Source organism: Scomber japonicus, chromosome 20 (genome assembly GCF_027409825.1).
Source record: "Scomber japonicus isolate fScoJap1 chromosome 20, fScoJap1.pri, whole genome shotgun sequence".
In the NCBI taxonomy this organism is placed as follows: Eukaryota; Metazoa; Chordata; class Actinopteri; order Scombriformes; family Scombridae; genus Scomber; species Scomber japonicus.
The window spans coordinates 20,238,631-20,253,481 of NC_070597.1; the positions used below are offsets into that span (position 1 = coordinate 20,238,631).

At 42.5% G+C, this 14,851-nt stretch overlaps 1 protein-coding gene across 1 annotated transcript in view; it reads right to left on the reverse strand.

The window, feature by feature from the left end:
- The window catches only part of mrtfab (myocardin related transcription factor Ab), a 40,673-nt gene extending 26,079 nt beyond the window's left edge, over positions 1-14,594 (reverse strand). Inside the window, exons 1-3 of the mRNA XM_053340773.1 lie at positions 14,472-14,594; positions 13,814-13,876; positions 10,387-10,578 (exon numbers count right to left, since the gene is read on the reverse strand). Coding sequence (XP_053196748.1) covers positions 10,387-10,516 — 130 coding nt within the window. The 5' untranslated portion in view covers positions 10,517-10,578; positions 13,814-13,876; positions 14,472-14,594. The remainder of the gene's footprint in view (positions 1-10,386; positions 10,579-13,813; positions 13,877-14,471) is intronic.
- Between the last annotated feature and the right edge of the window lie 257 nt (positions 14,595-14,851).

Consider the following 14,851-nt stretch of genomic DNA (forward strand, 5'->3'; position numbering starts at 1 on the left):
CATGGCAGCCATGTGTGTAATCGTGAAGAAAGGATGTGGAATCCGGCACAAAACCCCAATGTAAACGGGACTATAGCGAGGCTGCACTTCATCACTTACTCTACTGTTGTTTGCACAGGAAGGAGCTCACTGCCAGGAGCTTATAAGCCGACTCTTGGTGTGTTTTCACATGAAACAATCACTCAAGTCTTTTGAGGATATCGGACAAATAATTCCTTGCTGACCTAATGCTGCACTTCAGTTTCATTCCCAAAAGGAATAAAGTTTTAGTCCCTTTTCAGCTGTCAGAGTCAAGAAAGAATGGCGTGAAACCATATGTAGCTGCAGGAAAGACTGCGGTCTGTTTTGCAATGAACAGATTTGTTAAAGGGGAGGAAAAAAAGAAAAAGCCACTAAGGGGAAATTGTACAAGGTTGTTTTGGTTGAATTGGTTGAATCGTACAAGGCTGGAGTTTCACCCAAATGTGTTTAGAATCTCACTTCATTCAAAAATGTTTAGAATAGAAAATACAAGGATTAGTGCTGTCATTTGGTAAAAACAGTTTATTATAACTTTAATCTTATTTACAGAGCTCAGGTTAAGGGTTTACTGGTTGTAATAACACTGTACTCACCAAAGTAACTGCTAAGATCTGTATGCAGCCAGATCATGGCCCAATTATACTATATGTCACTATAATTCAATTCAATTTTATGTATATAGCACCAAATCAGTTACGTCAGCGAACTCTTCACATAGAGCTGGTCTAAACCGTACTGTTTATTTTACAGAGATCCAACATTCCCCAATGAAGTACTTGGCGACAGCGGCAAGGAAAAACACGTACAACGCCATGCTGATGTTGATGTATGACACATAATACTATCATTTGGTATAATTATGTATCCATACTGTGGTATCTTTGGTTGGAATATTTTGCTAAGTTTATATATCACATAACTTTAGCGAAGTGGACAAGCAGATATAGATGTCATGTGATCTTCTTCTTTTACCTTAGAGCAAATAAATGGGAAATTTAAGGTTGATAAAACAAGCACATCCAGACCAACAGTTACCATTAGCACTGTGGGAAATAAATCTTGTTGTGGGTCTCGAAAAAGTTTAAGTGCTCCCTGTATGTCTGTTGCACTTGGTCAAAGGTTCTCTGTTGACCAAGTGCACCAGGACCCTTCACCTGGTCCCAACTTGTCAATAAAAAGTGGTCCAACTGAGGTCTAATTGTATACTGTTGAAACAGAGAGAAGCATCCATAAGAGCACAAGTGCTGAATGAAAAATAAAGGCATGGGCCAGCTGGCAGCTGTTAGCATCTGGTAACATGAAGCCTCACTGTGCAGCAGAAAAGCTGAAGAAGGGAAGCTTGTGTTCAGCAAATAAGACCTTTAGAGGGGAACAGAGGCTGCGAGAGAGGGAAAAACAGAGTAAGAGAATCCGGCGAGGGGTGTTCCCTGACCAGTAATGACGGCTTTGTCACAGACTGTTACATAACCGGCACATCTGAAAATCATTTTTTATTGTAACGAACCCCCTAACCTCCTGCCCTATTTACCGAGGAAAACACAGCTTTCTTTTCTCTTTTACGATTGGTTTTCATTTTGGTCCTGCGACGACGGACTGGCAGCAAAAGGCGGGCAGCCGGTGCCAATTAGCACAACAGAGAGAAAAGAGGAATAAAGACAACAATCACACAGAGTTGAAGTGAGGGTGAGAGCATGTGTACAGCATGTGTGTGTCGGACAGTGAGGCTTTTTTTGGTCCGGGTTTGAGAAAGTCTCTCTGATATTGGATGTGTGTGTCCTTACCAGTGTTTTCCTCCAGGTCAAGGTTTTATAGGCCTCTTCTTCCTGCCTCCCTTCTTTCTCTTACTGCATATAACATCTAATAAAAGCCCGGCTGTTAATTTGCTTCGGCGAACCAAAATGACAGGGTTTTTATTAGACGTCGACCTTTAATGTCGGGTGTTTAAGTGAGCTGCTGACGCTAAATGGCGCGTACAGGGAACATAATTTCGTGGGGGTGAAAGAAAAGTGTAAAAAAAAACACATTCTTTCTCGTCCTTTATGTTAACTGCTTCCTTGTCGTTTTTACAAAAACATCTAGTCAAAAATCTTTCAGGTCAGGCCAGGTTAATCTTTTCAAGTTATTACACACCTTTATTACTTATCTGTGCTTCCAAGAACAAGGGCGGTTTATCATAGGTTTGTGATCTAGTTTTATTGCTGATAAAAAGATTATACTTCTTTCACTTTCTGATGCATCTTGCCGATAATGTTCCCAACAACTGACAAACTGTCCAAACAATAAGCCCATAAAAGACTGACGACTTGAAAGTGGAGTTGTTTTTGCCGCCGTTAAAATTCTTCAGAAAGAGTGCGAGAATGTGAAAACAAAGGCAGGGGCATCGAGTGACCGTGAGAAGTCTAAAATGATTGTGAGTATTTAGATACGAGCAGAAACAGCTGTGTTCTTTAGTCTGGGTTTGACAGTGGGCACACTGGGGGCCATGTGCCGGCCGTAAGTGGTGAGATGAGTGAGACAGGAGACGAGCCAGACAGGAGACGAGCCCTCTGAGATCTCCCTGGAATCTCTGGAGTCTGGTGATACTGTAGATGACGTCTGTTATCAACAAACACAGAGGTTCTCAAACTTACCCTGACAACTAACTTCACTAGTTTTATATGACTTTTAAGGTCTTTCTGGTCTAATTCAAACACTAAGACTTGGCACGTTGTTAAAATTAGTTTCATGTTTCACTTTATTTGACTTGTGGCCAGGGTCCAAAATTAATACCCGTCAAGTGCCAAATTCCGGTAGATTTTCTGTTTGGTGAGTAAATATTGGAAGGATATCCACCACACTGGTGGGTAAATGTTTGTTCCAAAATAAGCATGTAATAAAATATCTGGCATGCTTGCTTGGAGGAAATTATTCATGTTTATCTACATACAGTATAGACATGAACAACATATGTGTTTAAAACAGGGACGCAAAACGACAGGAGTGCTCGAGACGGTCTGACACTAAGTTTATACAGAAAGCAGAGCAGCAGCATCAGTGTCTGCTCTGTCTGTGTTTTAACACAGGAGGTGTTCAGGTACAGGGCTGAGCATAGGTCACCTGCATTTTGTCAGTGCTCAAAGCTTGATCACGACTGTAGGTCCGTGTGTAAAATAGAGTAAAATAGACCTGAAGCCTAAAAACTATGCTACTGTTACACCAGCTTTGTAGCCTATAACTGTACTGTCCTGTCATTTTAAAATAATGTTGCTTTAAATTTTACTCTTTAAGTTTGTATTCAACATAATACCTCATTATCTCATTGAAATGTACTGAAACAAATACATGGCGTATACATGAAAAGGCGATTCATAATTTTGGCCGGTAAAAGAATATGCTTGCCAGGTGGATTTTTTTGGCAGGTGAGTCAAAAAGTTAATTTCAGATGCTGCTTGTGGTCTTGTCAAATCATAAAACAACACTGAATCTCATCCTTGTGTTTCATACAAAGCCCAAATAATGACCACCTTGAAAAGCTTTAGCTAACACTGCTTTTGCCTCATGCTGTTATCAACACTGCATTTTCTTGGGCGCATGGCTCGCGAGTCTGAGTCACCCAAAAAGAAACAACACAGTTCGCAGTGACCTCTGCTCAGTTCAGCAGCCAGCATTAAGTGCACTACACTGGCAGGTGAGTCACAGGCTAATGGCTGTTCTATTATTCAGAAACACCACAACAAATTGAATTGGAGACAAGGCACAAACTAAAGTAACAAGAGGATATATGTCCAGCAGCAGCAGGTTTGTACTTGTAACTGTATGAAGACCCCAAATTTGAGTAAAGTAAAGGGTTTGTAGTGGATCATTTTGGGTTAAGCAGCCCTAACTTGCCCCACTTTTGTTTTTACATTACCTCCTCCCAAAACATGTTGCACTATATTGCACATAATGCAATGCAAGACTACTGCAGTGCTTCTCAATCTCATTAATATTAAGCACACTTTGAGTACAACATGCTGCATTAATTAGCAGCGTTTCTACACACTACACTGATTAAAAATGTGTTTATGTGAGTGTGTAGTGCAGCTGTGTCCAAACCACACACCACAACACAGGGGTCATATATAAATGTCACTATACAAACTTTTATGTAATATGATAGAAGTGAATACAAGTGTGTGTGAGTGTGTGTATTTTGTGTGCAAGTGGTGGGCAACACATGCACATTGTATGTATTTACTGGGAAATGTGTATTTACATGCTCAGCTGCTCCATGCTTCATGTTTTAAGACGGACTGAAGTGTGTGTTGTAAGATATGTATGTGCCTTTGTGTGTGTGTGTGTGTGTGTGTGTGTGTGTGTGTGTGTGTGTGTGTGTGTGTGTGTCTGTGTGTGTGTTTAAAAAGATTTCTCAGCTACATGAGTGGGCTTGTACCTGTGGGTGTGTGTTCGCTGAGCAAGACCTACGAATCAGTGTGAGTGTGCATAGCTGATAAAGCGCTTTTCTTTAGCTGGAGGCTACAGATCTGAGCGCTGCTGTTTAGCTGGGCTCTCTCTTTTCATTATCTAACAGGAATTTTACCGGATCACAAATCAAGAGATGCGTGTGTGTGTGTGTGTGTGTGTGTTAGCGCTTGTTGAAATACCGCGCTGTCAAGATGCACTGTGGAAATGGAAGGCTACCAAAGCCTGTAAGTGCATGTCCAAGTCCAGGTCCCTACAGTGACATGAGTTGTAATGTGTGTGTGTGTGTGTGTGTGTGTGTGATTCATGTACAGTCAGTGGGTGTATGCATTTTAGATTTAAGCCCTTTTGCAAAAAACTTTGGTTGCATAAATGTTTGTGTACATTTATCAGGCTGAAAGCTGTTTACATCCATCACAAACTATCACACATTTGTTCTCCTGCTGTTTCGATTCAGCCCCTTGCATAATGTTACTGGAGGTTTCTGCCATGCTTTAATACGCCCTAACACACAGGCATTCGGATAAATATACGTTAGAATTCTTTCAAGGAAACGTGCGAGTTACCGAGCAACGTGCTGCTGTTTTGTTTTTTGTTTTTTTAAATGCTCAGTTTGATCTCTGTGGTTTTTCTGCTCTGGTCGTTTTTCATTCCTTTTTAATGCAGACGTTTTTTTTTCCTGGTTTTTGAGTTTCTAGGGAATATGTAGATTATCTAATATGAGCACAGAGGCAATGAGACATGCAGCTGGACAGTATTTGCTGCAGCTGTGTGTTTGGATTAGATTTAAACACAGCCCCTCCTTCCTTTTTTCTTTCTTTCCCCGTGCCGTCTGCTGCGCTCCTTTTGGAAATTTCATTTTATTTTACAGCCTTATTTTTCATTTCTCTCTCCTCTCATGTAACATTTCTTCATTCTCTTCACGCTTATTCCTAGCTATCTATCAGTCTATCTATCTAACTCCCCTCCCTCCCTCCTTTCCCTCCTACTCTCAGCCTGATAGAGTGCTGTGGGGCCTCTGCCGCTGGCCGCCTCCCAATCTGTTACATAACAGTACCATCAGCCTCCCTGAATCACTGCTGGGCTTCGGCTAGCCTCGGCCAAGCTACATATCTAGCTACCCCTGTGTACCCCCCCTCTCCCTCCCCACACTACCGATGCCTAATGACACAACATCACAGTGTGAGCTACGGCCCCCCATCTATTGTCATTATGGGAGGGGTGGGGTGGAACAGAGATGTGATCCGTATCTCGCTTTGTTTACAAGTCTGGGTGATGTAGCCAGCCGGCGGGGGGGGAACCATACTGGTGGAATTTCAGCCTGAAACGACCCTGCACACATTTACATTTAGCAACATTCACAGCCTGTACCCCTGCTTTTTCCTTTTGTTTTTCTTCCAAGAAGAAGAAGAAGAAGAAGAAAGGTATTCAAGTCATGCTGTAATTTCTCTTAAATCCTGAACTCCGGATGGCAACAAAGCTGTATCACCTGAATTTTACATTGTTAAAAAAGACCAAATCCTGATCCTAGACAGAGCTGGTAGTCCAGATAGTTTCTCCACTAGTCAGAACTGGGACTCCCTATCTCTGCCAACTCTAGAGTCTGACTTTGCTTCTAGGTGTACCAATCAGTTAAACCAGCTGCAGACTCTCAGACTCACAGTGCAGGCACATAGTAAACACCGTCTCATCACATTGTATCAGCATTTAAAAAACACCAGTCCTCTGCGGGAGTAGTAGACGTAGTCCGTGTCATGATCTGGGATCTGGAACAATCTGTTCTGACTGAACTGAATAGGTAATCTCTCAATGAAATCTGGAGCAGAGTCTATAACGCCTCCAACCTACTTTTTTCTCCCCTCCTGTGGATCCAGCCTGTGTTGTCTGATGTTCCTCACAAAGCTTCTCTAAAAAGGTCCGGGTCTAGATCCTGATCCCTGGCCTGTAGTTAGTCCTGTGGGAACTTGGCTGGACAGTTGAAAGCTGCTGGTGGTTACATACTGAGAAGAGCCTGATTCTTTAACCACACCTTTCAAGCCATTTAGGAGAGTCCCCCACTAACCTGGCCTCACAACCCCGCCTATCCCCCCTTTGTACTGCGGACCTTTTAATTTAAAACCCTAAACACTACATTTACACACTACGTCTTGTTTAGATGTAGTGTGTCCTGTTTTACAGCAGGCAAGTTTTACATCTGGATTGGTCAATTTGGTAACATCTGGATTAGTTTAATTTCCTTTTTTATTGTTTTTTCCCAATGTGCTGCCTCATTATGTAAGCTTTCAATAATACTACTAAAAATGATCCGTTTCCGACTATAAACACCAACACATGTCCACGGAAAGAATGTGAAATTTACTACATTTTTACAGCCAGGAATGCAGAGGAAGCGCTCTCATATAAACACACGCACACCAACACTTAAAGACTGAGAGTGTCACAACACAGCGGGCGCTCTCACCACACCTGTAGTCAACAAATGCAACACACTCTGACACATGTCTGAAGACTAACAAAAAGCTGAGGCAGAAAGCTGTAGACACGAGTGGACAGTACCTGATGGGATTGTCATATCCCTCTGCACCATGCTTGAAGGGGGAGCTTCACCCTCTCGCTGGGGGTAAGCGGTTCATGCTCCCGACGCAAATGGAGTAAAACAATACGGCGGCGGGCGGAAGGTTGACGGAGAAGAGTCCGACGACCGACAGGAAAAAGCCACATTAAAAAACACACGTTCTCCTCTCACCGGTAGCTGCTACTCCACAGGTTGCAGTGCACCTCGCATTCCCTCTCTCTCTCTCTCTTTCTCCCAGGACTGTCTGTCTACAAGTGTGTGCACGCCCCGGCAGAGAGGGCGTGTGTAAGTCTGTGTGTGTCTGTCCCTTATTGCTCTTTGGATATCAACAAGGTCCACCCATGGGCTCTCCGGTCTCCCAGTGGCAACACCTTTTTTTTCCCCCTCACTTGTGCGCCTGTGTACTTTTCCTGAAGGCGTCTAAAAAAACTTTTTTAAAAAGAAAGAAAACTTGCTGCCACTCTTCTGCACTCTCTCAGCAAGTTTAGAAAGTAAAAGATTTTTTTTTGGAAAAGAACAAAAAAGAGTCTGTGCCAAGCCTCAACTCCTCCAGTACAAGTAACACACCCCCTCCTTTTCTTGCTTTCCATTTTCCCTCGCTTTCCTTCTGTTCCCTCACTGAAAAAAGTTATGCAATCCTGCCATTGCAGACATGACCTCCCCCCTCCCTCCTCTCTTTATTCACCTCCTCCTTCTTCTTTTTCTGCAGCCCACACTCCAACCAGCTTCTTCACCTCAAACTTTCTGAATGATCTCAGTCACATTATCGTACTGCTAGTGCTTTTTAATTGCTGTCTTGAATTAAAGCTAAACCTCTCACACTCACACACACACGTGCATGAGTACACATGACCTAAACATCTGTCTCTGATCCTCATCCTGCAAAACATGTCATCGTTCTCTATATATACACACACATACACATTCACAGGTGTTTAACAATAAATCTTCCTGTTGCTCGTCCATTACTGAGGAAGGAACCTTGTGCAATAAACACATTGCATAACCCACTGGACGATATGAAGCTTTGATAAGCATCACTATGTGGGCATTCCATTCTGTTTCACTGCCACTAATGCAGTGTGCGTCTCCGGCGCTCTGGAAGCATCTTGGTGCCTGGATTAGCCTGCAGGAGTTCCTGCAACAACATGTCTGCTCCTGGCTAAGCAGAAGCGGAGTGTGAGGAACAGGCCCACAAGAGCCGGGGTTGTTTAAATTTGGGAGTGGTGGCCTGAGGCCGTTTGTGAAAGTGTGTGTGTGTGTGTGTGTGTGTGTGTGTGTGTCTCTTTGTGAGGTAAACATGGTCCTGTGACTGCTTGTCACAGGACAATTCTTAAACATGTCTTCGATGATGTAAACATTGCTTGATATATGTAACATGACGTCTTCTTCTTCTTCTCCTCTTGTTATTGCTTCCATTGCACTCTATGGTTTAATCTGGCTGCACTTTGCTTCTGCATCCTTTCTCCCACCAGAGATTTGTGCATTATTCTCTGCAGCTATTTGGCTCGCTTAAAAGTGGTAAATCATTGACTTGTCTAACTTTGCCTAACCTTCCTCCCTGTGACAAATTTCTCCACTAAACCGGGCGGGACAACGCCCCGCTGGGAACAATGGCCAGTGTAGCTGCCTCTTCTGATACGGTGAGGTGTGTGTTTCTGTGTAAGTAACAGTAACATTATTCCAGGGCTGAACAATACTCTCACATAGCTGCTTATCTGACTGATTGTGTCTGACTTGGTCGCAGAAAACACACAAAATCTTTGTGAGGTTGCAGATGTGCGTGTAGAGCATTCTCACCGCACATGTTTACAGAAGTTTAGCAGAACTTGTGGTCAGGTGAGGAAGATGCTATCTGATCTTTTATGAGATGTACTGAGTCAAATGAAAATTCAAGTATTGATGCTTTGGATTTTAGATGTGATGACAGGAAACAGCATCGAAACATGTTTTATGGGTATAAGACAGATGTTGTCTTCCAGCCTACATCCCACATAATAAAATGAATCACCAACTATAATAACTTCAATCTGAACTGAAGCCTCAGGCTGCAAATAATGAATTTTTAATTGTTGATTAATCTGCTGATTATAAAGCCTAATAGTTTTGTATGTAAGACGTCTGATAATAGGGAAACATTGCCATCACAGTGCTTTAAACAGATAATATTAAAAGGCACAAATTAAAATAAAAGAAAGAAGAAAAAAGTCAGCATCCGTTCATATTTAGCCTGTCTGTCTGAGAAATGACCTTTACTTCTCAATGATTTATTTATTAAAATAGCTGGGGATTCATTTCTAATGGTTTCAGCGCTGCATGCCCATATTTAGTTCTCATTTCTCGATAGCGGAGAGAAACTCTCTCCAATAAACAAGCTGCCTTTCATCTGATTCACTTGTCATTTGGCAGCGTGAACCTAAACAAAGCAAACACATAAATGCGGCAAAGTCAACTTTTCCACTCCGATTCAAACCAGAGGGAACTGTTGCACGTGTTTCCACGCAGAGACGGTGGAGAGCTTTAACGTGGAACTCCAGCCACAGGCCTGCAGAGACTTAAATCCACAAGGCCTGAATCAGGAGGGCCATATTGTGCACTGCCAGAGGCTCTAATCTGCTGTAACAGGAGGTCTGCGTGGAGGAGCAAGCCAATTAGATCCAGCAGCTTCTTTACTCCCTTCCTTCTAATGACTTCACTGCACTGCCACACACACACACACACACTTTTCACGTGAGCACCTTAATCTCTCCAGCTCCTCTCCTCTCTTGCCTTTGAACGCTCATCTGCGGTGAGGTGCTCCTTCTCTCCGTGAACAAGACGTATAGACTAGTCTGACATTTCGCTTCTGCCTCTCAGATAAATGTTTCTTCCACTTTCTACTAACCCTTAACTTATGTAACATGTTCTCCAAGCACACTTTTTAGCTGGGAGGAATTCGGGTTGGAAATAGGCCACTTCTGTGAAGGATGAGTAGTACTGAGCCAAAATATTCACTTTGGCCTTCTTGGTTTTTTTTTGGTTGTTTTTTTTTAAATGATGGGCCACTGTTTCCTTGACGTTCACCCAGCAGCTCAGACAGAAAAAAATCTTTCCCCACAGCCAAGAAAAACCATACACAGTTGTTTATATGACTTTAAGGGAGGGTTCTACAACTCTAGGAGGTCATCAGGTCAGTGATAATTTATCACTCCGCACAGAGACTTGTGACGCAAACAGCTGCATTAACAGCATGCACGTGTTAACAGAGTTTTTGCCGAATGACTCCATGTTCGGCGGCTCCTTTGACCAACACTGGAGTACAAAAAATAACTGACAGGCACAAATAAGTGTGTATTTTTTCGCCGTCTCACCGTTCTTACGCTCTTGTAGAGGCAGCAGGTTGGGGGCGGGTTGAAGGGACAGCTCCTGGAGCACCGAGGTTACCACCTCGCTCTGTGGGCTCGCGGCTGTGCCCGTGCCCGGCATCCCCACGACTTCCATACTGCCAAGACTCGGCTCCTCCCCTTTCTGAGGGTGTAGCGTTGCCAGGGTGACGGAGAGACCTGCGGTAAAGACATGAAATTAGAAGTTGAACGTCTCATCGAAAGAATAAGTTAGATATCAAGATGACAACTCTTAATTTAAAAGGTGCAATCAGTTGTTTTTTTTTGCTGGTATAAAACCCACCACATGCATTATATGTTTTATATGACACAAAGGATTTGCCCATTTTTTGCTTCATTGTGTGACTTCAAGTTAAAAACTTTTTAAAAAAATCAATCATCGCAATTATTTGTGTATCTGCAATAGATGACTGAATAATTTAGGTGCTGTTTTCAGAAAATAAAGACATCAGACAGTCCTGGCTGGCAGCTGAGTTAGTGGAGTGTTCAACAAAGCCAGTTAATAAAGAAAATAAAGATAAATGGTACCTAGGGCATTTTTACAGGCAACAACAAGTCAAAACGCTAGTTCCAGGAAACTGAGCACTTTTCCTTTTTCCTTTTGCTCTCTTTGTCTTTTTCTGTCGCTCGGTCTCCCTCTCTCTCTCTCTCACATACACACACACACAACTGTTGAAAGAGGAATGACGCGAGGCTGCAGGCTCGGAGGTTAAATCAGCCATCAGGGAAGAATTTGCATGTTTAAGCTTTTACAACTGTTGCGGCGGTCGCTCGCCGCTTTAAAAAGACAGGACTCTGTTTATGCATCTCTTTTTTCTTTTTCTTTTTTTTGACAGCCTCCTCAGTACAATTTCCACACAGTTAAACGATCATGGCATTAACACTGAGAGAAGGAAGTATTTTTAGCTAAATAATTTACATTTTATAGGGACATGAGTTTTCCATCAATTTAGATGATGCTGTTTGGTTACAAGTGACACGACAGACTCTGCTAAATATTGAAATACACCTTATTATCACAACATTAATAATGATATAATCCAATATAACTGTATACATAACTGTGTTCTGTTGTCATATGTGTTGTTTTTTTAAAAATTAAATTAGAGCTTGTTCAGAACATTTATTATTATATATTATTATTATTATTATTATTATTATTATTATTCACAGCAGTAAACTGCCAAATAATATGACAAGATCTTACCACTGCTGTAATTTGATTCCCTTTAATATTAAATGACCCATCCCTGTTTACATGAGACTAAAAATGACTGACTGACTTATGTTTACAGCGATGAGTGACTTCAACTGCGACAATCATTTTAGCTGTTTGTACCACAAACTGGTTAAACCTGAGGTGAGGCTAAGCCCTGAAAACAAACCTGTCCGACATTATGCTAGCCTGTGAGGGATACGTTTCCATGGCAACTCCACCAAAACTATTCAATTGCTGTGTGAAAACTGCAAAACACTGGGCGTAAACAGGCTCGGTAGGTTGGGGCGGCACATGGCTAATGGTTGTTTACAAAGGCAGACCTGCTGCAGTGCTCTCTCTCTGTGTGTGAGTGTGTGTGTGTGTGTGTGTGTGTGTGTGTATGTATGTGTGTGTGCATGCGTATGTGTGTGTGCGTGTGTGTGTGTGTGTGTGTGTGTGTGTGTGTGTGTGTGTGTGTGCGGCTCGCCTCTTGCCCTCTCTGCAAATATGTGCTTTCTAGCTGTGGGGTTCTGACGGGGGTTCGGCCATTACCGCGCGGCGGGCCTGAAAACAATGAGGCAGTGTTGTCTGAGATGTCACTCTTCTCTCACAATCAAACGTCGGTGCACACACACATGCATATATGTCTGAATAGTGGCACACTAACCACATGACACACTGAGCATTCGCTTGATCTGGCGCTCAGGGGTCAGGATATTTGCTGGTTTAATTGTGTTAAATGTAAAACTAAGAACTTTTGCAGTGATAGATTAAAAGTGAAAACGGAAGGGAGAATATCTGCAGACATATAAGTTAGAATAAGTTGGATTTAAAAAGCAGTTTTGGCATCAATACAAAATAACCAGCCTGTTTACATATCAAGCACAGCTACATATATCCAAGCCCCAAAACTGAAAGATTCTTAGCTCTAAGTATCATTTTTTTATGTGTATTTAAAATCAATTGAAGGTTCAAAGTTCAGCAGTTTTTCAAGATGTTGGAAGCACAGCAAAAGTCTTGAGATTTTGGATTTATTTGGACAAATCTCAAAGGGACACTTGAGTTTGATTTAGAGTGACAGAGCTCTCTCTCTCTCTCATGCTGGATCTCATCTGAACTTGGTCCAAAAACATCACTTCTTTCTCCTGATGGTTTCTGGGCTCTCTCTTCCAATGACAAACATGAGCACGGCCATAACAGCACAAGATCTCACTAACATTACACGTGAGTAATGTGGTGATTTTCTGCTTGATATATTCTATCATTTCATCCTTGTGTGGTACCTGATTCCTTTGTACTGCCATGACTGCATCAGCTAATACATATCTGCTACTTTAACTAAAAACTTTAGCCCAGTAGCAAAAACATACACAATTGCAAGCAAATGCAGTAGTACAATTTTGAAATCACAAGTTACAACCAAAACATGTCAGGGAGTCACAAGCCTACAAGTCAGGAAACAGCTTTTGAGGGGGAAGATGACATGACATGAAATTTAGCGGTCAGGCACCCACATGATGAAAAGACCTTTCTATGAAAAATATGTCAATGCACTCTGCTTTATTAACATCTAGGAAACAACATGTTTAATAAGTGTACCAGCCTGGCTTGACACTGATATAATATGTGTAAGTGGTTGGGGCAACATGTGATCTCTGTCTATGTGCAACGTGTCACTTTGAGATGCATATCCGCCGACAGCACGCTGTGTGAATGTACGTGCGGCTTTATGTCTCAGTACTGAATGCAATGATGATGGGTAGTGATGATGATGATGAGTAGTCTAGCCAGAGCTCAGGACAAAGTGACCTGGATATCAAGCGTTAAACCAAGTCAACAAATTCAATTTTAAAAAAGGGCTGTAGAGAGATGCTCGGTGCAATATCAGTTGCTCCATCCTTCCTTTCCCAACAGAGCGGCTGCTGTTCAGACACGCAGCATGTGTTGTTCTGGTGCAACGCATTTAAAAGAGACAGTGTGTACTCCAAGCATTCTTCTCTACACGCCCACACTAGCCTCCCAGATACAGACTGTGTCACAATTACACACATCCAACCTTCCGGCATGCACACACACACACAAACAGGAAAACCAATACCAAGAACGACCGCATCTTTTCAGCCCACATCAGCAAAAGTAAAGGATGTGGTTCCTACCTGGCCTGTCATAAACGAGGTCAGATGTTAGATTCCTCACCTGTATTACTGAATCCTGAAGGTGTGTCTTCCCATGTTTAGCAGGACAGAGCTGTGAACGATTCTGTGAAGGAAAAAATAAAACAAAGCTTCAGCAGAGAATAATTGTTATCTCTCTCTCTCACATTGCCAAACCCATTCTCTGTTCTGGTCCACTTCTCTACGGATTATGATGCTGAGCAGCAAATAGTAGTTATACCAGTGTACACAGGGCGTGTCTCGACAATTAAAAAGCTTTTAAAGGAATAGTGAGCGCTGGTAGTATGATATAAACGAATCCACGTTGCAAGAGGCCTTTTGCACAGATGTCATGGGGCAGCAGCAGCCCTCAGCTGTCACTGTCCAAAACAGACAAGACATGCTAGGCTATTGTTAGCTTGTCTGGGTGGGAGTTAACACACACTGTCCTAACACAAACCGTACAAAAACGACACAGTGGACGTGTAATTACCCCAGCTACAGAATTGCGCACTTCACAGCTACTACTGTCTACATAAGAAACCTTTACGCACGCTGCAGACATTCAGACAACAAAGTTAGCCGGCTATAGTTAGCATGCTAAACTAGCCCGGCATCCCCGTTACCTACGAGCTAATACTTCCTATCTTTCTACATAATGCAGTGCTCTATTTCATTAAGCTTTGTGTATTCACGCTTACTTATCATGCTCGCCGCTTGTGTGTTGTTATCTGTAAGGATAAACGGCTTTGGGCATCCCACCACCACTTCCGAATCACAAAGGAAACTTTGACCGGAAAACACCTCCTCTGCGTGGGACGCAACAGAGCCACTTCCTTCACAACACCTCTCCATCAAGTTGATTCTTACTCTCCTGTCTCATGTCCGTATATGTAACACACCACATTGCCTTCATTATAGTATAAAAGGCATTTAACTTTAATTAAAAGGAACGGATAGAACTTAAATAATAGCGGAAGAGACATCCACCATCACAGTCTGTGCCACCATCTAGTGGTAAATTGTGTGTACTGCAGGAGGAAAGGCTTACAGCCTGTGAGATAGGGAGGCTCCCTGTTTT